This window comes from Lissotriton vulgaris, chromosome 5, assembly GCF_964263255.1.
Source record: "Lissotriton vulgaris chromosome 5, aLisVul1.2, whole genome shotgun sequence".
Lineage (NCBI taxonomy): Eukaryota > Metazoa > Chordata > Amphibia > Caudata > Salamandridae > Lissotriton > Lissotriton vulgaris.
In genome coordinates, this window is record NC_141693.1 from 1,072,695,030 (window position 1) to 1,072,720,178 (window position 25,149).

At 44.2% G+C, this 25,149-nt stretch overlaps 1 protein-coding gene across 1 annotated transcript in view; it reads left to right on the plus strand.

The window, feature by feature from the left end:
- The window catches only part of SORCS3 (sortilin related VPS10 domain containing receptor 3), a 1,546,015-nt gene that overhangs the window by 39,778 nt on the left and 1,481,088 nt on the right, over positions 1-25,149 (plus strand). The window contains exon 6 of the mRNA XM_086919577.1: positions 5,605-5,704. Coding sequence (XP_086775703.1) covers positions 5,605-5,704 — 100 coding nt within the window. The remainder of the gene's footprint in view (positions 1-5,604; positions 5,705-25,149) is intronic.

Sequence of the window (25,149 nt, forward strand, 5' to 3'; positions counted from 1 at the left end):
CGCAACCGGAGAAGTACGGCATCGAGTAGACGGAGAAGTATAGCATAAGGGATTAATAAGAGAAGAGGTAGAAGCAGAAGAAGCAACAGGAGTAAGTAGAGTAGGCGTAGTAGCGGGAGCAGGAGTATGCGGAAGCGGAGGAGCAGTAGAAACAGCAGTAGGCAAAGGAGCAGGAACAGTCGGAAGAACGGGTACAGATTGAGGAACAGGTTGAGGGGCAGGTTGAGGAGCAGGTACAGGGGGAACCACAGGAGGCGCGGTACCCTGTACATACGGAGGTGGCGACTTCATAAGATAGGACATTAAGGGATCCTCAACTAATTCTTCCTTGTTATCCGACTCCGTAGGCAAAACAGGATAGCATTTATCTATGGACATACGCTGTAGCCGATCAAACACTTCCTTTTGCTTATCCTCCTTATCACGCTGAAACTGCTCTGCTTTCTTTACAATGGCAGCAACACCATCTCTCTGATTGCGTTTAGTCTGTCTGATCTCTTTCTGTCGGGCTTCTTTACGCCACAACCGAAAAGCATCAAACATGGCCGGCCTTGAATTTTTCTCAAACAATTTAGCCTCAAGATTATCTAAGATCGGGGTCTCAAAACTACCATGAGGTGGCCAACTAAGGACACCACCTTTTTTAGTGTAACGAATCCAGTATTCATTAAAAGTAATCAGGCCTAGCCCGTGCTTACTGTAGAGCTCATAAGTGGGAGTTCCAACCGGAGGTATCGGACACGAGTCCTCCAGTCGGGAATCCGTACCACAACGTCTGAAACAGCTAAACAGAGTACTGCGACCAGGCATCTTGCACACTAGCCGAGTTCCACAAACTTCAAGGGTTACGGGATTTACCAAGTCCCAGCAAAGAGCAAAAACCCTCGGTTTTAGGCGACTGCAGACGTCAAACAACACAACAAAGAACCAAGTACTAAGAACCACAGATGCAATGGAACCATGCAACAACTAAGCAACCACAACCAAGGACTCTGGGAGCGACCCACAAATACTTAACTCAAAGATCGATGGCGTCACCAGGAAGGCCCGTCAATCGTCTCGCTATACCAAGGTCTACGCCAGGCGCCAAAACAGGTCTACAGTCAGGGCAGCAGTCCGTCGCAGCCGTCAGGAGGCGGGAATCTTCGCGGGAAAAGTCGTCGGGCCACTTATTTCGACAACAGGATCGATGAAGCGGAGTGCACCTTCCCTCGGAGATTTCACACGAAGTTCCTCATGATCGTCGGGCTTGGACCGGTACCACTGATGCAGCCCCATGTTGGGCGCCAACTGAAGGACTGGGTTATTTAAGACCCAGCGGTGCCAGGGGACAACACCTGAAACCTTCGTGGGTAACCTGCTCCGGCGTACGAATGACAGAGACACGGGACACTTCCTTCGGCATCAAAGAATCGAGGTTTATTTACTGCAGGGAACACAGAAGTCACAGGAAGTACAACGAGTGTAGGTTCGAGGAGACTGCTTCAAATTGCTACTGTGGATCGCTCCTTTTATACAGATTTCTCCCATTGGGTTACATGGTACACAAAGGTTTACAACTCGGTTCCCATAATTATCCCCGAGAGGGGTCACTTTGGTCACTTTGATACATTCAGGGTCCGGGGCATAAGTGCGGAAACATTTGGTGGTTCCCAACTGTATAAACCCATCTTCCCACCATTAGTACATTCCAATCAGCAGTAAAACAGATCGAAGAAGGAACAAGGACAGGTGCAGAGGAAGATGGAAACAGTGGGGAGATCGAAAAGGGTGTAAAAGGGGTGGTATCGGGAAACACAAGCTACAGGCATCAAAGAGACGTGCCTAATGAGATGCACGGCTGAGACAATAGACCGGCACTGCAAGATGAGCCTCGAGCGGGGCCATCTGCCTTACAGTATCATCCCCCTCATCATAAAGACACTTTTAAAGGAGGCGTGTCTTCCGCAAGAGTTTTGGGAATCCCAGGGTCGCGAAGCGGACAGCGTCCGTTCGCTGGCTACTTGAGGGCAAGAAACAAAATGGATGCCGTATCTAAGATGGAACCCGTGGGTACAGATGAAGAACCCACGTAACAAACGAACGGTGTAGGTTAACACAGCGAAACTGCGTACACCCACTAAACTCGTCATTTGCGGTTCATAGATACCAGACTCGACCATATTCGTGCGAGTCGAAAACACCACTTACAATCGTCACGGAACCTCAACCTCAAATGTACATGAGAATAGCAAAGAGATAGTTGGAATGCAGGATGATGCCCAAAAACCTTTTCCACGAAACGTCAAGTTTTCAATGGCTGAGGTGCGAGAGGCCATTAAAAAAGTGCCTCTGGGAAAGCCCCGGGACCAGATGGGGTACCAATAGATGTATATCAAGTAAATCTAGAATTAAGGGCCCCTCTTTTAACAAATGTCTTAAACAGCACCAATAGAAATGGCTTTTTTAATACTTGGCAGGAGGCCATTGTTATTCCTATTTTTAAAAAAGGTGACCGTAGTGATCCTAAATGCTACAGACCTATATCCCTGTTGGATTCACTAATGAAGGTCACGGGGAGAGTCCTACTTAATAGACTGCAATCATGGGCAGAAGAAAATGGTGTGCTTTCACGTTTCCAATATGGGTTCAGGGCCGGACTGGGTACCACAGAACAAGGTTTGAATTTAGCATTAATTGTTTCAAAATACATTATGGCCAAAAAGGAAAACTTGTTCTGATGCTTCGTGGACCTAAGTTCGGCCTTTGACTGCCTGAACCACGAGAAACTATGGACCACACTAGCACAACTAGGTATAGAATCTGACTTGATAGTCTTCATAAAAGAATTATATAGGGGTGCTGGGGCTAGAGTGAGGCATGGAACAAAGGGCAAATGTACCGCCAAGTTCGACGTTCAAAAGGGAGCCAGACAGGGATGTATATTAGCGCACTTTTAAAAAAAATATATATTAACAGTGTTGCATCCCACCTCACGGAAGAGCAGTTTGACTATCCTAGAATTAAAAAATCCCCAGTACCGATCCTCCTTTATTCAGATGATGCTGTCATTATTGCGAGAACCCAAGTTGGTCTACAAAGAGCAGTGAATAGATTTTCTGACTACATGTGTGAGAGAGGTCTTAAAATAAATATAAGTAAAGCTTTCACCATGTCTTGTGCCACTAGGAAGTCAATCAAATGTAACATCTTCCTTTCAGGCAAAAAATTAGCCAAGGCAGACACGTTCTCATATCTGGGAATCAATTTCGATAAAAAGGGAACGTGGACCTCTGCAATGGAGGCAAGGAACATGCAATTTACAAGAGCAGCCGGGGCAGTGAGATCTTTTGCCAACAAACTAGGAGGACGCCCAATCTCAGTTCTCTTGGATATATTTAGAGCAAAGTGCGAAGTTGGAGTATAACTGATTCTAAACTAATTCAGCGGGGAGAAAATAAATTTCTCCGCTATCTACTAGCAGTCCCCCACCACTGCAACTTTTGTTTGCCACCAAGAACTTGGTATAGATTATGTCTCCGATAAAATTAAAGTTGATCCCATTTTGTTGTGGCACAAAGTGTTGTCAACTGAGGAAACGGATCTAAACAGGGATGTGATAACGGATTGTCTAGAATTACAGGGTGTCAAAAGGATCCCATGGCTTAGCTATGTGAAAAGATTCCTTACAGATATCGGACACTCGGACTATTTGGATACTCCAGAATGCCTAGTTACAGTCCCTAGGAAAAAACTAAAACATATTTGCATGCAGTTTCTTGAGAACAGGCGTTGGTTAGCTGAGAAAAGTAAAAAATCAGTGATGGACAATTTTTTACTCCGCCAAGATCAGGGTTTACAGCAATATCTGATCAAGGTGCAATGCTGTTATGGGCACATGTTATTGACTAGATTTAGGGGGAATTCTTTCTTTAGAATGATAACTTTTCCGGTGGAAAACTGTTGGTCAGGAGAAATGGATTTATGTCCCTTTGATAATGTGTTAAACAGTCAACTTTGCACACAACACTATTTTGTAAATTATTTTCTGTTCCAAGAAAGAGATTCCTCCTTCCATTGTTAAAGCACTGGGGTCTGAGACACTGTAGGGCTGCCTTGATGAAATTACAAATGCTAGAAGACAAACTAATTATGCGCCTTGTTCTATCTTTTTTCAAGTCTGTAATTAAATCTAGGAAAACAATGAATTAACTGCCTAGAAGATGTAATTGACATTTTTATCTCTCCTTTTAAAATGTTCTTTTTTAACGTATTTTTAAATGTCTGTGCTTTTATGATTGTTTTTAGCAAATCGAATAAAGCTTTTTTTGACTTTGACTTTGACTTTGACTATAAGGGCATGCAAAGTGAGTAGAACTTAAAACACTGTAGAAGGATCAGTCTTCATTTTCACCTGTAGATTACGCTATGGAGGGCAGTTTTATCCAACTTCACAATGTGACCGCATTTCACCACATACAACAAACTGATATTTTTATCACACAAGCATGGAGAATTCTGTTGAAGGTCTGTCTGCTGTTGACGTACAAACTGCCTCCCAATGAATTCCCACACAGCTCTCCAAGCAAATTGAGAAGGTAGCAGATGGGGCACAACACAAAAACATATAAATATCGGATTGCAAATCACTCAGACTAAACCAAGCATTGCAATATCAATTGGTCTTGCTTTTCCAATGCTTGCTCTTTGCAGGTATTGGGTATGCTTATGTGGCACAAGTTTTGGCAAAGCAAATAATGGCACCGACTATCTTGGAAGTATTGAAACTAATATTTGGAAACCTTGAAACATTATTTTCTATAATGCCAGGATGTCTGCCACTTTATGTCTTGACCTAATGGTACACTCTAGGTGGAAGCACAGAAAATAACTTTCAAAGATATTCAGTTGAAGCTACTGCTGTTACCAAAGCTAGGAATATTTGCTAGCAAACATTTGCAAACTGGACATCTTTAAATGTTGCGTCCATACACAAGTTGTCAGCCATCATCACAGTACAAAAAAACCACATTGGAACATGGCTGGTCACTGCTATTGACTTTACCAATGATAGAGCACGTTTGCAAGCATTGACAAATCCAGTATGGCGACTGGCGTATTTTGAAATGGGAAAAAAATGAGCAGAACAGGAGACAAACACCAAGCTTCATCAGAGCTTGATGTTTGGCTAGAAAGGAAGAATGAGGAAACCAAGTATGCCTAGAGGTTGGGAGAGACAGAGGCAGGGTGATAGAGAAAAAACAGAGTGCATGGAGTGAGAGAGACAGAGGGCTTGATTACAAGTTGTGGAACGCAGCGGTAGCAGTCTTCCGACCGCCCTAATATAATTAGGGCAGTCAGACCGTCATTCCCCCAGCCGCAGCTGCCAGGGAGCCGCCATGCCCTGGTGGTGTAGATACATCAATATACTTGGCGAGATCGCGGTCTTATAAAGTGTAATACTTGTGATTTTCAAATATCTTTGTAGGAGAAATGTTTATGTTGCACCTCCACTTTTTATTAATAATTTGTGGTCTTACCTGAGAGAGTCTTCAAACTGAAGTCGTATTTCAACTAATATACTTTGTATCACATGATTTTAACATAGATTTGTTTTCACTACAGATCTACTGACTACGGCACCACGTATGAAAAATTTAATGAAAAAGTTGGACTTAAGACAGTGCTGAGTTATCTATACGTCAGTCCAAGTAATAAAAAGAAGGTAAGCTTTTCATGTGATGGACTTTTCACAGATCTAGGAGTTTAAAATGTCTCCAAAAATAAATGTTTTCGAAAATGTTATGTTGGATAATACTCATAGAAGCACTTTTCACTTCAGAGAGTCATCATAATACTTATGATATCAATTTTACTAATGACAAACTTTAAAAGACACACAACAGGGAACATCAGCATTCTCATATTTACAGGGGACTTGATACAAGGATGACCCAGATAGTTAAGTGGGCACACCTGAAAGATGTATTAGTAAAGAGATTTTAGGGTACTCTCTAGTGTCTGTACTCCAACGACCTTGGTTCTTATTTATGAGGCCCTGCCTCACATTTACGATTCAGAAAAGGGGGTGGTAGGGTATACTCAGATGTGAGTCCCTTGCTCACTGCACCATCAGGATTCAAGCAAGCCGGGCCGAAGATGGCTGAAATGCCAGAAACCGGTCCCCGGAAGCTTGTTTCCTTCCCAGTATAAGAATTGGCTTGGTAGTTTGGTCTGCCCTGTTCCCATGATGCACTGAGCCAGGGACAGTCTAAATTGCATGTAGCCAGGTTCTGAGCTGGGATGGTGCAGTGAGCTAAAAAACGGTGATGGATCAAGCCCTGATCTTTGGACTGGGTAGGAGTGTTCTGCTTAATTCAGATACTCTGTCCATCACCACCCCCTTTTTCTGCCTCACATTTATGCTGCTGTTGCTTCACTTTTTGTGAAGCTGCATGACGTAAGTTATCCACCATGTTGCTTCATATTTATGAAGTGACACATCTAGGCAGATGTTTCACTTCGTAACCCACTGCCCTACATTGTACCTGAGTCAGGTATAAAGTATACAGGGAGGGCATTCTCCCGCCTTAAAGCCTCATAGAAGTGGCACATTGAAATCTATGGGATTTCAGTGCACCACTTCTAGGACAACATTGCGTCAGAACCTTACGCCGGCCTCATGGCAGGCGTAAGGGTGATACAGGCCCCTTCACATGGGGCTTGCCCCATGTGAAAGGACACATTGTTGGAGTTGGATCTGTTTTCAGACCCCGGCAATGTGTACTTTTTCCACCTACAGACACGTCAGTAATACTGACGTATCTGGAACTCATTGCGACATGATGTGCCATACTGTAAACACGGCGCATCCATGGGGTCATAAGGAGAGCACACTGAGAAGTGACAAATTGCTGCTTTGTCACAGCAATGCAACACATTTCATAAATAGGGCCCCTTGTTCTTAACAATATTGTTAAGCTAATGTCATGTTTCGGAAGATCTTCCTATTGATGGACAATAAATATTTTTCAACAATGACGTTAGAATACATATACATAATGTGCTTTTAGAGTAAAGAGCCAGTTTCTCTTGCGATCTAGTCCATAACAAAGCAGGCCGAGCTGAGTCTTTGTGGCATTCTCAGATTTAGAAAGTGGGGAACAAAGAGGGGTGTTATGAAAAGTGTCTTTGGGGCTACCATGAGGTCTTTCTGTGAATCATTAACCCGTTTGACGCTACTGACAGAACCGTTCCATCACGCCCCTCGGGTGGGCTGTGCTCATGACGGAACGGTTCCGTCACGGCCCGGCCGCCGCGCCTGCGCGGCGCTGATTTTGCGCCTGCGTGGCGGGTTTCATTAAGCGGGCGGGGCCGTGACGGAACCGTTCCGTCACAAGCACAGCTCACCCGTGAGTCGTGACGGAACGGTTCTGTCACCAGCACAGGTGAGCCGTGCGCCCGCCCGCGACTGTTAGCGCTGCGGCGGAATAGCCGCCGCAGCGAAGGAGTTAAGTAGGATTAGGTTAATTGAAAGTATTTATGATGGCTTTTGGTGCCCATCTTCAATATGCCTGGGTTCTAGTGTACAGTGCACCAATTGATTAGATGGTGTGGATACAAAACATGCTGCAAGGTAGTCAAAAGTATTCATTTGTGTTATTTTTGAAGCCCATGTTAATGTTGTGAATATTCTTTAAAGAATAATGCTTAACTAACACGTGAGTTTTCTTAGGATATAATTAAATTATCTGTAATATATGAATCTTTACTATTAAATCACAATGACATGTATTTAAATAAAAGTAATACATAAGCTGCTTTAATTATGTTACACAAAGTCAAACGTGTTATAAACCAAGAAATTCAGCAAAGACATCTGTATGCATTGTTTTGTTCATCCCTCTGAGTGTTTGGGCTTGAATGCCTTCTGTTAATTACAAGTAGGGGTTTATCCTTTTCAGATCTTAGGTTATGTTTTTTTGCCACTTTTGTAGTTCAATTTGTTTGTATTTCTACTCTTTTCAAAACTGTACTATCGAGTTCAATCTCTGATGTGCCATCTTTACTCTGCACTGCAAATCAATTCAACCCTACAGACTGTTTTTGTAGTTTTCCCTCCCTGGAACGACCATCTATCAGGAAATAGAATGCGGCTGTGATCATAAAAATGGGGGTGTTTTTTCCAGTTAGTTCAGCTCAAACACTTTGAGAGGTTAGACAGGGGCTGTTGTGTTATCTTCAAATGCCTGTCCAAATGCATTTTCTTTGGTCGGCATCTTTTGTACAGAGAAGTTTGTCCTCCAGCTGTGCTCACAGAACTCAAAACTTCTCGCTGTTCGATGTATTTTGTTCGTGGCTGGCTATGAGGGAAAATAGCTAGCTCCAGTTCCTTTCTGCAGACTGTCCTGGCCACGTAGCATTCTGGACAGGCAGGTCATGTTCACAGTACTAGGTATTGTGACACCTGGAAACGTCGTACCACTTCACCAAAGTGCCTTGACCCACTTCACAACTAAAATACATCTGACCCTAGCACTTAGGACGAATTTTAATTTGGGCGAATTACAACATTCTTTCTAACTCTACTAATAAGACACTTTGAAATTATTTGAAAGATTATTAAATCAATTGTAAATTGTAAATCATTCCATTATATTAATGCCATTGTTAGTACATTAGTATCTCTTATTTTGTTAAAAGTATATGTAATCTGGAATATGTAAGTGCAATTGGTTTACGTAATCTGGAGGTGTAATAAAGTTGGTAAAACTGTATCATAATATATATTGACTTGATTTAACCATTGCCGCTTTCAGAACACCAGTTGCTAAAAGCTTGCTTCTCTGAGCAGTTAAGGATTAGTTAATGGAAGTAGATTTGAAGGCCAAATACAATCTGTCACAATTTGGTTTATAGAATAGACTACATGCCCAGTCAAAGCTGTAAATGATTACAGTATTTGTCTTTATTTACTACATTGAATGAAGCACAGTTACAAATAAGCCCTTCCAAAAGAAACTAGAGGCACCTTCCGGGGTTGCGATATGATAGCAACCACTTATTTGGCCAGGTTCTATAGTTGCTTCAAATAAGTGGTAATCAATGACCACGCAATTAATATTGCTATAAAAATTAAGTTCTTGACTTGAGTTGTTTGGAAAAGATAACGGTCCACTAGTCCTACAAGGGCCGCTCTTGATGATGGATCGCGGTGTCCTTGAATGGACCGACTAACTGGATTTAATAACATTCACAGACCTTGATAAGTGAACTCAGTTGGCAACCGGGACCACAAACACGGACGTTACAGACACAGGAAAACTGACTTATCAAGGTCTGTGAATGTATACAGGCTTGTAGAAGGTCGCGTGCCTTAGGGTTGTGAGGCAGCTTCCATAAACTGCCAGTTTGATACTACTTCCGCATTTATAACACAGGTGTAATATTGCCTTCTACTCTATTCTCATTCAATCTACATGGAAATTTCCTTGCAATAAGCTGGGCCAATATTGAGTAGCAACTTCATCACAACGATCAAATCTGATTTTTGAGCCTTGAAAAAGCCCTGCGGGCGAAACGCGCGGTGGCTGCTGCTGTTCTTCGCTTATTGAGAATATTGGAAATGAAAATGTCAAAAGACCTGATTCAGGAGTGTGGTTGAAATCTTATTGAAAGAACATTTGATAAAGGACTAATTGGAACGCATAACGGGGAAGAATCTCCATTATTGCTTGCCTTATTATCTTATTGGATTATAGATATTGTGATCGGGTGTGCTCTGATGCATTGGGATTGACCTTTCAGTTATTGATGGAAACATTTTGTTAAAAAACACAGGGTGTTAAATAAAGCAGCCACCTGTTGAAAAAGCCATGCATTGGAAACTAACGCCCTGAGGCAGGTGAAACTCAGATTAAATTACCCCTCCAATTATTGATCATTAATATCAATCCTTGTGCATAGCATCCATTTTCTTCTTACACCTTCTATTAATTGGGTGGGATCTGAGGTTAAGGTCTGATATCTAAAGCTAATCGAGAGGTAAGTTCCATCCCCCCTAAACAGATCTTTTACAAGTCCCTTAGAGGACTCTAGATCTACCCTGTTGATATCACTTAAATCTTTCTTATTTGGGCGTACAAGAAGAAATGCTTCTGACTGTGCAGAGTTCTGCCCAAAAACAGCACCTATGGAGATTTGAACCTAAGGCCCTCCAAAAATTCCCTCACCATGGTTATACTCAGGTCATCCCATTTGCCTACAGTCGCCTTCATCAGTCCTAACCACAGAGCGCTGCAACATCTTAACTGAGTCATAGCATTGATATTAGGAATTCCTTGTGCTGAAAATATCCTCCTCCTGTATAACATGAATTGGGTTACTGCCTTATATTTGACTTTCCTCTGGAGTTTAGAGACATTCACATACCATGAAGGGTCAGTGAATTTTCAGGCAGTCAGAATTCGAAGGAGAACCAAATTTTCAAAGCTGGAAGACTCTAATGACAGATGGCATATCTGTATTGCCAGGGAAGCCAGATAATAACACTGTACGTCTGAGAATCCAAGTCTACCCTCATTCTTCGGCAATTGCAGAGTGCCCATTTCGAATTCTTGGTACTTTGCATTTCATACAAACAAACAAACTGACTGATTCAACTGAGCAAAGAAGCATTTCTCTAATTTATATGAAACAGCCAAAGGAGGACTAAAAATAAGGCAGTGTATCCTCATTTTAATTAAGGCAATCTTACCAATGATTGAGAGGAGGAGTCACATCCAAGACAGCAGTGAGTTATTCACTCTCCTTAAGACAGGGTAGTAGTTGTGGCAAAAATCCTTTGGTTTCCCAAAAATATATGTCTAATTATCTCTTAGGGCCTGGCTTGCAATTCATACTCAAAAGGAGCGCGAGGCTTTCTACGGCAGCGTTAAAAAGTAAGCATTTAGTCTTAGACTCATCTATCCTATAGCCTCCTAAGCCTGTAATTGTTTTAAATACCCTGTTTATATTATTCACTGTATGTGCTAAATACAGTGCATACAGTTTTATTACCTGGTTCTCTGAAAAAGATCTTAAAATCAAACTATTTTGACACATAGTCTGTGCTAGGGGCTCAATGAACAAGGCGAATAGCAATGGGGGAGAGGGCACCCTGTTTTGTCCTCCAGTCCAACCCCACTTCCCCTGCCTGATTATTACCAATAATCAAGAGGGTTTCTGCACACTGGTATTGGACCTGGATCAAGCCTGTAAATTAGGGTGGGAATAGAAACATGCCTATAGTACACAAAAGGCATTTGCAGATCATGAGATCAAATGCCTTCTCTGCATCCAGTAGGATTATGGTGGTCGGCACAGAGTCTGTAATCATCAGGTTAATAAAATCAGCCTTGTAGTGAAGAAAGTTAGCCCCAATTTTTAGAACGGCACACATCTTGCAAACCTAAACACTTACACAAGTCTCCAAAGGCTCTCTCAATTTCTCTTTCATGCTGGATGCATGTTATAATAAAGGAATCCAAAAAGGGGTCTGGCAAAAATTTCAAAACCCCACCCAGGATAATCACCCCAGTGAGGGGACACAGGAACCATGTCAAATTCTTGAGATGACTAGGATCATCTCCCACCAGGCCATATTAATGTCCAGTAGTAATCATGTGACTCCCAACCTCTATGGGAAGTATGGTTTAAATACCACCCCTGGTCCTTGATAACCTTATCATACTTTGCTTGTAGATCCTCCTGAGCAAAAATAGCCACCCCCTTGTGCCGTTTGTGCTGAGAAGAATGCATCTCATGCACACAAGAGCCCTATTTTCTACTTTACCCTCCCTGATATCCAATGAGTCTCCTGTATAAAAACAACACTGGGTTAATATTGTCTCATTCAAGCAAAGAGAGCCACCCTCTTGACCTAATTGTTCAGCCCTTTAACAGTAAGGCTAACCTGCGTTGAATTGATCATCCCTCGTGTGTGGTTTGTGGCACATCCATGGACCCCATACTGGCCCCTGTGTTTATGAAGGGAAAGCTTACTCCACACCTAGATCTAGAGCAAAGACATTCTTCTGTCCTGTACTCTGTTCCCTCTTGTACCTCTCGTCCCTTCTGAACTGATGTTCCAGAATAACCTTCTCACTTTTCTTGGGCCCCTTTTCCCTAAATCTATCTCCATCCTCACCCACCCCCCCCATTTACCCAGGGCTCACTCAGCTGCTGGGTAAACCTGCCCTCCCTACCCAAATGGGTGTGACGTGTAGCACTCTTGAACAAATACGGTGAGCAAAGAAACCATGAGTAAGAGAAGAGAAAAAAGAGAGAGAGAAATAATGGGAAAAATGAGGTTGGTCATGTGGCTGTATCAGTTGTCTAGGTCATAATGTGTAACCTTTCAGTAGTAGGTAAACCCCTGACAAACATACTAATTCTAAACCTTGCAGAGTTTTATTCTCACCCTCTCTACCCAAATCAAGTCTCCTCTCTCTCCGACAAAGAAGCTTTATGACCAGAGAGGAAATCTCGAGCCTCATTTGAATCCATAAAGTCCTGGAAGTTCCCTCTCCAATTAAGCTTTATAGTTGGAGGCCGGGATAGCCAGCAACTTAAACTCCTGCATCAAAATCCTGAACTCTTTCTGCTTTCTAGCAAGTCTCCCAGGCAAGATCCAGAAAGATTGAAAAAGTTAATCTCCTTTCCAAAGACTACACTTTTGTGCCCTGGCTATTCTCAGGACTAGTTTCTTCAGTCGATAGTTCTTGAAATAAGTAATGATTGTCCATGGCTCTGAGTCTGCCTTTGGGGTGCCTGTCGGTATCTGATGGGTCCTTGCAATTGCCCAATCTTGGCTCCTGGCAATTCTGCAATTTCTGAGCCTAATGACTTCCTTAGCAGGTGTGCCAGCCATTTTTCCATCCCTGGCTAGGATGCCGCGGAACCCTCGGGAACCCACACTGCCCGTATGTTTGATCAATTTGACTGGTTCTCCAAGTCCTGGCACTTTCTCACCAAGGATCTAATTTGTTGACTCAAGCCAGTGGCGCTGGTGGTGTTACATTGTGCTTGCACTACTGAACTCGACAGACATTTTTCCATCTCCTACTGCTTGGTTAGGAAGTCATTTATGCATCCAGAACCTCCACCTTTTCTGTTAACTTTGATAGGTGGGGAGCTTATTCCCTCTGGGTATTCTTTACTGTCCATATTTCTGATAGAAAGCTCTTGAGCATTTGCCTAGAAGACTGACCAGAAGAGAGTGTGGGTGACCAGAAGAGACTGTGGCCATTGAACTGTCCGAGTCAGCGAAGTCTTTCCACCCTGTGCCTATGGTAAATGGGATTTTCTCTGACCTTGCTGACTCTTGGGTGGCTGATTCCTCATTCTTGAGCCAAGGCTTCAGTTAGATTCTGTCCACGTTGTCAGAGTGACAAACATGTTTGGGGCTGGCGTCTGTCTCTGGTTAAATCTACCACTTTCTGAAATGCTCAGAGTATATTGTGCACATTCCAGCTGCTTATCTCTGTGCAACTGTCCTATTATTGCTTTGATTGGCAGCCGAAAACAAGGTTGTGTTTTGACTTTCTACCGACCGGTTCACCAGGGAAATGAGATTGCCAGTCATCCAGCCCATACTGTTCTCCTATGCTAATATGGGTTGCTCATCTTCTACCACACACTCCTCTCTTGCAGACTGCAGATTCTCTTCTAACATGGCTGTATAACTCATAGCAAGACCCGGGAACACTGGGGTATCCTCACATTGAACCCCAAATGGTTTATCTGGGTTACCTGGCTCAGACTGGTGATCTTGCATACTTTATAGTGCATCCCAGATGGATTTGGTGTGGTCATCCTCACTTTTTCTAAAGTAGTCTGATGCTGGGGACAAGCCCCCTTTCCCCCTCTGTAATGCTGCTCTGGGTGGTGGATCTCTCTCTGGCCTCCCAGTCTGGAAGTGAATTGCTCCAGCTAGCCTATCCCTCTCCTTCTCCCAGTTGAGCCTGTCTCAACTAACAGTCTGGCTCTTACCACCCTCATTCAGGCTCTTAGGCCCTGGGTAGCTAGCTATTTCACATTTGAATTTAGCACTCATCCTCTGGAGGTTTCTGACCTATTACCAATTGACTGTTGGTTTGGTAAGCACCAGAAAGCTTTCAAGTCTGTGCCTCATAAATGACCAGTGCCCTTATAAATAAGCAATTGTGTGTCTTTTCTGAACAATTGTGAAATCCAAAATGTAATCCAGAAGTAATCCGTAGCACTCACCTGGCTTGTTTAACATTCTTTGTGATCATCAAGGTACTGCAGATCTGTGTGGACTCTGTTGCCTTGGGTGGACTGTGTGTTGAGTGCAGCCAACTGAGAGATGCAGGCTGTCACCCCCAAAAAATATATATGCAAAGATAAGAGGCTGAGCAGATATGCAAATGCTGTAGTAAGTTCAGCTTTAGGTTAATCTCTCGTTGGAACCATTGTAGTGTTCTATAACAGCAACTTTCTCTCCTCTTGCAGTCCCCCGGCTTCTCTCTCTAACACCGCTGTCCTTGCCGTACGAAAATTTTAATCACAAACGCACCTGTAGCTGGAGAACCTATGGAGAGGGAGTAAAGGCAGTAAAGGGCGTAAAGGCGAGTTGGTGCAGCCTGACCCCTGCCGCAGTCTGCAGTTCTCCCTGACGCAACACACTCCTGGAAGGTTTCTAATTGTGGCTACATGCCCCTGTCTTCTGGCCCGCGGAGTATTCGTGCTCCGTATTCTGTACTGTACTGTGATCCTTGCTCCTTTCTTTACAAGGTCACAGAAATATCACAAAACATTGGATTTCAGGCAGTGTAGCATCCTCCTTCCTTGAGCCCCTCGCTGGAAGATGGCACCTTGTGTCAGTGCAGGTGCAGGTGAGCGCAGGGTGCCGGGAGCAGCACCCAGAGATAGTCGCCCTGCAGCTTAGCTCTGTGTGCTATGTATCATGTGCCTGTTGTGACAGATCACAGATAATGAGCAATATTTGGTTTTCTTTCTGGTTTTTTCAGAAAACCTTCTCTTTCCTGTGCTCTAATTTATGAATTGAAGATTCCAGACCGACCTTGACTTTGCCCTAATGTTTACACATGCACAGGGTTTAACCAATACTGCTGTGCCAAACCCAAATGTAGCAAGGCAGCTACCCAAAAGTGAATTGGATTTCGCTCTCACTGAAAGGAAAGTTATTTATTAGTGATTTCTAACAGTATCTCTATTACCTAGTGGTTCTTCCAGTATGTAGGGGCCTCCAGTTTTCTGGACTAAAAGTGGGGATTGATCCACACAGCTCAAGGAATCAATTGCAGCTCAAATTTGAATCTTATAATTGCAGAGTGTTAGTGGGTGCAGAGAAACTACATGATGCCAAATGGTTGGGACCCAAGGAATTTCAATAACTGTAGTAGTTATTACAATAATTTTAAAACTGTTTAGCTGTGATTTTGATTGTCCGCTGTTCTATGGCACCCTTGAAACTAGCAGCACGAGGTTTTGGCTGCTGATATTAGTGGTTGCAGGTTAGGATCTTTACACTTTGAAAAGGCTACTTCTAGCAAGTAACCCATAAATTAGGGGGTTTCTCTTTATGCAGTAGGTAGAAATTCATTTTACTCATCTATTTATTATCATGCTAATCCAGGATCTTTTTGGCCATTCATTTTTTAATTCTTAATTTTTCACTCTTTGTAGCTTGAGGCTAATAATTTAACTTCATCATCTAGAGTACCCTTCAATTTGTTCGAAATCAAAATGCTGTCAATGCCACAGGTGATTAGACCAGTTTAAACGTGTGCTTAGAACAGAGCGCTTTAACACACTTTGAGTAGTTCTGTGGGTTCTATATTTGTCTGTTTCCTAATCTGTATATAAATGTATTGTCTATTTATTAGGCATGTACACTTGAACACGCACTTAGAATTGTTCTAATAAAATATTGGTTGATTAATTTGACGAGACTGGCTAGTGAATGACTTTTTTGATAACTTTGCTTTAAGTAACTTTGTTGTAATATGTTATACAACCGTGATCAATAGTTGTAAGTCAATTATAATGCAGTGACATTTTGGTTTATCTACTGAAACTAGGGCACCAGCAGGACGGGATTAAATGCACCTGGCAGAGAAACACCCTCTTTTGTGACAAGGAGACACATAAACTTATATCTGGGATAAGATATTTCACAGGTCATACAGAGAGTTTTAATTGTTTGAGATTATGCTGTAAAGGCCCGCCCAATGTGAGCAACCCCAATTATGTTGGAAGGAAAGAGAAACACAATTATTCCTCTTGAACTTGAAAAGAGGTGATGATAATGACACCCCACAAATCCAAAGTAGCTGTAGGAACTGTAGGAAGGGCACGATTCCTGCCTATTAGTGTTTTTAGGACCTGGAGTTTATTAACAGATCATACATTGGTGGTACAGGAATTTGGTCAACAGGGCTTTTTAGGCCTATCAATAGAAACACTCCTTTTATATCTTATTCAGATCATTGAGCCTCTTGTAAAGGCACATGTTGATATTGGTTGTCAGATTCAATCAAGGTCAGAAGGGGAAAAGATGCCAGTGGCTACTAAGTCAAAATGTGTTAAACCAGCCTTTCTCAGAAGTCTCTTTCAGATGAATCACGTCCTTCACCTCAAAGTCAGTACAAATCCTTTGATCTATGCGCAGTCCAGTTATATGACTTCCAAAAAGAGTGCTGCAACGGGCTTTGTAAGCTAGTCACAGCTTGATCACAGCCACAGGCAAACCAACAGCACTGTGTCCAGGTTTTACCATGTGGTTTCCAGAACTTGTGATGTGGCACATCCTTCTAAGTCCCAAAATTGGCAAGGTACTAGCTACAGAAGGTCTTTCCTTATTCAAAGCTGGGGCTCTGGCAAGAAGACATCATGATGAGAATGTAGGTGAATGTCAGTAAAAGCCCCATTGTTGTCATGGCCACCCTTCTTGTTCTGTCTGATTATACTGGTTTTAGGACTCTGTGTACTTTAAACCTTCTAAACTGTAGTAAAACACCTATGCTTCCCCTGTACAACATGCACTGTATTGCAATTCCCTGATCAGACTATTTAACTTCCATAAAAGTCCATTGTAAATGGTGCCTAAAATACATCTTTGGCAAGGAATACTAAATGTCACTAATGGGCTGAAGTGTGTATTTACACCACCCATATATGTGCCAAAAGTATGTGTCTTCTTGAAGCACCACTGCAGTGACACGTGGCTAGGTAAAATGTCATTCCAGTGTAGGAAAAGCCTATTTTTATGCATTCGTAAGTCACTCATAAAGTATGTATAAAAAGCTTGTAGAGCACAGTGCTAATATATAAAAATGTGTCACACTAAACATTGGAGTAAAAGCTATTTCACTGTGTAGATATTACAAAACTTTGCATATATTAAACCTAAATCGGATATAAACCTTTATTTCCTATCTCCTCCTTTGTAAATGCTAGACAAATCCTTCAAAGTTATTTGCCACTTAATTTTTAAAATATGATTCAATAGCAAACTTTGATTTTTCTTTAAAATTTGGTCAATTTGCTTTTGCTTGATTATGCAAAATGTTGGAAAAAGTTTGTGAAATTGCACATAAATATGCAAAATGCAAAACTGGCATATACGGTTATATTTTAGCATGAGATCTGCCCTTACATCCTTTGACACTCTTAACAACTCTATTTCTCTGTACAGCTTTATTGCTGTTTTGAACTACAAAACCTGATCAATTCTTTTGCAGAAATTAATGACAGAAGCGATAACTGTGAGAATAAAGATGATATTTTCATGGACAGGATAGGTTTGCTTAAAAAATATGATTGTGTTAGAAAGCACATTTATTGATAGTTTTTACCTTTGCAGTTATGTATATGTTTATATCTTGGATGACATGAAATGATACCAGAACAAAAAAAATCCAATGAGTAGAACTGGAGATAATGAATTTGAAAGATTTAAGTGAAAATATCACAAGATCAGAAAGCGCTACTTGGTGTCATCTGGTCATGTTAGACTGGGAGAAAGTCACACGTTCAGACCAACCGCAATGGAGCATGTTTCAGATACAGGGAGCAGGTTAGTCCCAGTGAAGAGTTACTTTCTCAATTGTGGCAGGAGGAATTGGGGTCACATTAGAGGAGGCCGTGAAGAGGAGGCTTTCAGTTCAAAGAGCAGGCCAAGCATTGTGAATGGCTGTTGTTGTAGTGCAAAGAGCCTGTCCTCGCAGAAGCTTTGTGGTGGTTGATTGTCGGTCACCGTCAGAGCATAGTGCAGGTCCCACCTGACCTTCGCACTGGCACTCATCGCTGGAGGAAGCTGGCCCATCTCCGCTTGCAGAAAGCCCAAACATTAGTATTTTCACTTTTTTAATTGAAGAAGAGCTCTCACGGATGTCTTCCACAAATCCATGACCTACGGGCCTCCTCTTGAGGATCAGGACTCACTCCAGCAGAACATGTCCAGATACAATGGGGCTCAGACATGTCCAGATACGTGCAGTTGATGTTGGGCAGTTGCAGCGAGGCCTGTGGAAGCTTGTTGTGTCCCTGTAGCTCACACAGGATGTCAGCCAACTGACCTATGAAGTTACTCTGGGTAGCCTGGTATCAAGGCAGGCAGGTCCAATCTTCCTTCCAGCAGGGCAGTGCTTGGAGCAGTTGGGCAGTGCTTATGGCAGCAGGAGGGCAGTCCTTCTTCTGCCTCTTCCACAGGTCTAGGAGTATTCTGATGAGTGGTTCTGAAAATCCCCTTTTTAGGTCGAGCCTAGCACAGCGCATGCGATGCACTAGGAAAACAACCTCTTGCAATCACTTCAGCATTCCTACAAGCTTGTGCATGTGGGGCTCACACGCCATTGGCCTTTACGTCTGGTTTTATTACGCAATTGTCCAAAGGCGTGTGGATGACCCAGCTTCTTTTGAAAGGTTGACTCCCAGAGCATTTTGCTCTCGGGAGCCAGCAGCTGCACACAGGGGCCATGTGGTTTGGTTCAGGTTTCATGCACGTCCCCTCCACCCCATCTGCACAAGAATGCGCGTCGCTTTATCTTTCACAGCAGCGGGGCCGCGCTTGTTTTATATTCATTCCGAGGCTTTTCGTTTTTTTTTTTTTTTATTGTTCCTGTGGCACCTTTCGAATTCTCCTCCTTTGAGATGTTGCCAATTGCATACTTGATTGTGTTGTGATTCTGTCTTTGCTGACACATATGTTTATAGCAGTTAATGGACGTCGATCAGTGCCAAGTGTTAGAATATCGAATCGCTGTGATGATACATTTTGTCACAAACACAATATTGGTTCCGCATATCGTCTCCCAGAGCAATCTGCACCTTCATCTTTGCCGGAACGGTTCACACTGTGTATCGGAAGGTAAACATTCAAGCTAGAAGACTACTTTGGTGTACTTTATAAGGCCTTCTGTCGACACAGCACTTTCCACCATATCAGGGTTATGGAACTCATTTTTTAGGCACAGGGAAATTACAAACAAATCCTTGTTTCACGGAGCAGAACAATTAGTCAAAGTGAGGGCGCATCCGACCACAGTGCTATAGGACGCCACCTCTCGTTCACTTATGGAACAGTATATTATATCAGCTGGCGCACTATGTGTGCGTGATAGAGCGTGTGCAGGCACAAGCATGGATGTCATTGTGAGCGATACTTTCCGAGCTGAAGGCACTTCCGAGCCTTGCCCTCCTCTAGACGCCCGTTGTAAACACAGATCTTTACACCTGCACTTGGGCAGATGTGAGGTTATCTGACTGGCCATGTGTGGCATTGAGAGGAGCCGAATGCCTCAGTGTCTTTCAGTAAACGAAGCGCAGGGACAGTCGGTGCAGGGATGAAAGAGTCCCTGTGCAGGAGATGAGCGCACCTAGAATAAGCCAGCAGATAGTGTAAAGAGTTAAAAACAGAAATCGAGCTATGTCGGTCCTTTTCTATCCCAGTGTTGCACACATTACAAGAGAGCTCAAAGTGCCAGCTTTCTCCTACCCAAGGGCTTCTCCCATAATACGCAAGAGAGTTCACACAGTGCCAAATTTCTACTACCCAATTGTTGCACCCATATTACACGAGAAAGCTCATATGGTTCCATCTCTCCTACCCAAGAGCAGCTCTCATGTTACACGAGAGCTCACACAGTGGCAGCTCTTTTCTACCCAAGTGTTTCAACCATATCAAACGAGAGAGCTCACAAAGTGCCAACTCTCTCTTACCTAAGTATTGTACTCATATTTCAAGAGAGAGGTCACAGAGTGCCAACTTTCTCCTACCCAACTGTTCCACCTATGTTACACGAGAGCTCATACAAAGTCAACTCTCTCCTACCCAAGCGCTACTCTCATATTACACAAGAGCTCACACAATGGCAGCTCTCTTCTACCCAAGTGTTGTACCCAGTTTACACGAGTGAGCTTATATAGTGCGGTTTGTACTACCTAAGTGCTGTTTTCATATTACACATGAGAGCTCACACAGTACCGTCTCTCTTTCACTGAAGTGTGTTACTAATATTTCAAGAGAGAGAGCTCTCTTTTACCCAAACCTACCATCATCTCGATGAACCTTTTATTTGGAGCCTACCCTTATTATTTATTTAAGTAGTTTGTACAGCGCGCAGCTACCCCCGGAGGGGTGTCCCGGCGCTAGAAACGGAACCTCAGAGAAGGAGGAGTGGAGCAGGCTTATTACAAGATAGGGATCATAATTTGGAGAACAGCTAGGTTTTTAGTTTAGCACGGAAGATGGATTCAGATGGACAGAATCTGAGGTCGAGGGGGAGGCAGTTCCATAGTTTGGCAGTGATTACGCTGAACCCTCTGCCGCCCATTCTGGAACGTCGAAAGCGGGGAGCAGTCAGGAGGCGCAGGTTGTTGGATCTTAGAGATCTGACAGATTGAGAGATAGACACTCGCTTTTTCAGGTAGCTAGGTCCAAGGCCGTTGAAAGCTCGAAAGGCAAGGGTGAGGATCTTGAATTGGATGCGGCTTGCGATGGGGAGCCAGTGGAGCTCTTTGCAATAGGCGGCAACCGACTGACGGTAGGGGATATTTCCTATCAGTCTGATTCTGAACGATCTGAAGTCGATCGATCAGATATTGTGGGGCACCGGCGTATAAACTGTTGGCGTAGTCAAGGTGAGAGGTGATGAGGGCCTGGGTAACAGTTCGGCGGGCGTCCAAGGGAAGGTACGGAAGGATCTTCTTGATCATGCGCAGCTTCGCGAAGCAGGCAGAGGTGACCTTGTTGATTTGTGCTTTGCACAAGAGTGAGTCATCGAACTGATAGCCCAGGTTACGTGCTGATTGGACAGGAGTGGGTGCAGGGTCAAGTGCAGTGGGCCACCATAGACTGGGGGAAATCGGAGTTTTCTGGTTAAAAAACAAGACTTCTGTCTTGTCGGCATTCAGTTTAAGGTGATTGTTGGTCATCCAATCACAGATGTTTTTTAGACATTGGCGGAAGTTGGCAAAGGTGGAGTCTGAGTGGTCTCTAAAGGAGAATATCAGCTGAGTATCATCAGCGTAAGAGACCACTCTGACTCCACAAGACTCCACCACTGAGGCCAAGGGTGCGAGATAGACGTTAAAAAACAGAGGGCTCAGGGCAGAGCCCTGCGGAACACCACACAGCAGGGGTTTACCCTCTGACTTGAAAGGCCTGAGCACCACCTTCTGAGTTCTGCCAGTGAGGAAGGATTTGATCCAGGCGAGAGCGGAGCCACCGATTCCGACCTGCTTTAGACGGTTTAGTAGGATTTTGTGAGAAACCGTATCAAAAGCAGCGGATAGGTCGAGGAGGACCAGCATGGCCTCCTCGCCCCTATCCACGCTTTCACGGATAGTCTCAGCCACTTCCAGGAGAGCAGTCTCAGTGCTGAAACCTGCTCTGAATCCGGATTGGGAGTCGTGCAGCAGGGAGTTATCTTCCAAATACTCAGTAAGTTGTAGCTGCACGGCCTTTTCCAAGATTTTTGCGGGTTTGGGGAGGAGGGAGATGGGGCGATAATTGGAGAATTTAGTGGGATCAGCGTCAGGTTTTTTCAGAATGGGGACCAGCAGAGCTTCCTTCCACGTAGTTGGGAAGATGCCATGATGGAGGGACGCATTCCAGATGGAAAGAAAAGAGTTGACCAATGAGGGAGCTAGGTCACCCATGGTTTTGGCGGGAATTGGGTCGGAAGGGGAGCCAGATCTGCATTGGGTGAATAGCCTGAGAGCGGTCTCAAGGGTCAGCTCGTTATAGGACTGCAAGGCAGCGGATTCCGGGGCCATCACCTGGGGGATCGGGGGGGGGTACCTCAGTAGGGAACGAGGTACATATTTTTTCAATTTTTTCAAGGAAATAGTCCGAAAGTCCATCGCATAAAACCTGGCTGGAGGTGTTCTGCGTGACCCTGGCGGGGGGGTTAACAAATTCTTTGACAATATTAAAGAGAGTTTTAGAGGAGTTCTTGGCGTTGGAGATTTGTAATGAGAAGTAGTCCCTCATGGTGGCTTTTTTTAGTTTCAGAAATTTTTTCAGAGCGATTTTGTAGATGGTTTTGGATTCGGGGTCGTAGTTCTGCCGCCACTAGCGTTCAAGTAGTTTGCATCGGCTTTTTTCCTCACGAAGGGTAGTAGAGAACCAAGGGGCAGAGGGGCGGGTTCTGGCAGAGGAGATGGGTTTGAGGGGGGTGATGGAGTCGATGGCAAGGAGCAATGCCGAATTGAGTCTAGAAACGTTTCCATCAATGTCACTGGATAGAGGGTCTGGTTGGAAGTTGAATAAGGGGTCTAGGGTAGCACAGGTGACTTTGTGCCATTTTCTTCCCAGCTCTTTCCTGAGTGTAGTAGGGGCGGGTCTCGAACTTAGCGCAAGGTTAAAAGGGATAAGATGGTGATCAGACCAGGTGAGAGGGAGGGAAGGGAGGACAGTGATATTGGAGAAATTAGCAAAGATTAGATCAAGGGTATGCCCAGCTGTGTGTGTAGGGCCCTTGACTAGCTGAAGTAAGTTCAGGCACTGCATAGTTTCTAGCAGGTTGTTAGCTTTTGAGCAGAGAGAATTGTCCACGTGGAGGTTGAAATCTCCTAGCACCAAAAAATGTTGGTGTTTGAGGGAGAGATCCGCCAGTAGGTGGGTGAGTGCCGTTAAAGAAAGAGTAGAGGCAGTGGGAGTGTTGTAGACTAATGTGCCCGCCAATACTACAGCCGCGGTGTCAGAGATAGTGAAGTGCAGAGCTTCAATCATCCCGATGTTCGTTAATTTGGTGATGGACAAGTTGAGGTGGGATTTTAGGATGATGGCAAGACCGCCACCAGATTTGCCCCCTTCACGATTGATGCCCTTTAAGAGGTAACCCGGAGGGGTAGCAAGCTGTATATCGGGGGCGGAGGTATCTGTGAGCCAAGACTCGGTGAGGAACAGAATATACCAGGCGTCGGAGATAATTGACGTCCATATCTCGTTGGCGTGGCGGGGCAAAGAACGGCAGTTAAGCAGCCCTGCTTTCAACGTCAGGGGGTGGGACAGGCGTTTCGGCAGGCTGAGGCAGGGAGAGGGGCGAAGGCTCCAAGGCGGGAGCGTAAAATTGCATTGAAGGCAGTTGAAAGAGACATCCTCCAAGTGATCAGGGGTACAGCAAGTGGTGGAAGGGCAGGTGGTGGGCTTTAGGCCGTAAAGCTGGAATCTGGTCCAGCACGTGCGACCAGTGACTGCCGGACAGGCAGGGGGACTGGCCCTGGGCACGGGCCAGGCGCGGACGGGCGCAGACGGGCTTGCCCCAGGCGCGCCTTTGGCGCGCAAACGGCGCTCCCGCTGCGCTCGTCCGCTGCGCTTGCGTGGGAAGCACATTTAGGGAGAGAGGAGGTGGGCGTGGCCTAACTGGTGGGCGTGGCCTCGCGTTGAGCAGCGATGGCGGCCGTGACAATCTTGCCCCCAGAGCAGCGCTAGTTCCGCTGTTTGTGGGGAGCCTGGTAGGCGTTTTGCACAGAGAGGAGCTCTGCATAAAAGGTGCAGTTGTGAAAATAAGTAAAACACAGTTTAAACAAAGTTTTTAAAAATCGAGTGACACAGCACCTCCGGCTTCCGCCTCAGAGGTCTACAGTTCCTAAGAATGCGCTTTCAGTCAGCGCTATTCATAGGCTAGGAGGGTGGGCGTGGCCTAACTGGTGGGCGTGGCCTCACGTTGAGCAGCGATGGCTGCCGTGACAATCTTGCCCCCAGAGCAGCGCTAGTTCCGCTGTTTGTGGGGAGCCTGGTAGGCTATTTTGACCTTCACACACAATTAACCTCTGGTAAAAGGCATTGTCTATTAACCATGTCACTGCGACGCCGGGCCTTCTTGGTGGGTAAAAAATACATTGACCAGAATGCAGTTTGAGCTGGAGTCATGTGTTTTTTTTCAGCAGATGGCCCTGTATATTGAAGCCTCATTTGCTTCAGACATGCTTACTCAAGCTGTTGTTTTATTTTCGTAATAACATTAAAGGGCATTTAATTAGAGTTGGATTTTTTTTAAAAGGGCTAGTTGTTTACATACTGCCTAATATCCTATTGCTTTGTCCTAGATGCATTGTAATCTCGTTTCACCTTATATAGTTCCTCTCATGTTATCAACCGTAAAACTATGTAAGGCCGAGCTAGTCTGGCAAAATCTGACCTTCAAATTACAAGTTAAACAAATCTCTCCAATGATGGCATTACACAACTGAGTTACCCTACCTTGACAGCACAGACAAAGCTAATATTAGTTGTTAAAAAAAAACGTTAAGTACTTCACAATGCAGTCCTATAATATGACTATTAGCGTCAAAGTGTCCATGTTAAAGAACAGTAGATGTTGGAGCACCCAGGATAATATGCTGCATGGCTAGAAACTTATTAGATCCCAAAGGCAAGACCTATTGGCTATGCCAATGCTTGTTATATTTGGTGGCAGCCGTTGAGTGGGTAAACTCTCTGACCTACCCCCAAAACTGGTTCTGGTCACTTCTTCTTCTTTCTGCTGGTCTGGGCTCCAAACTATCTAAGGTGGTAATGGCAAGAGAAGGCCTTCTGCCAGATTATTTTTTGTGCTTTGGGCAAGGTCTTTTAAAATGTAGCCAGGACAGGGCTCCTCCCCAGCCATCCTGCCAGGAATACCCTCGACCAGCTAT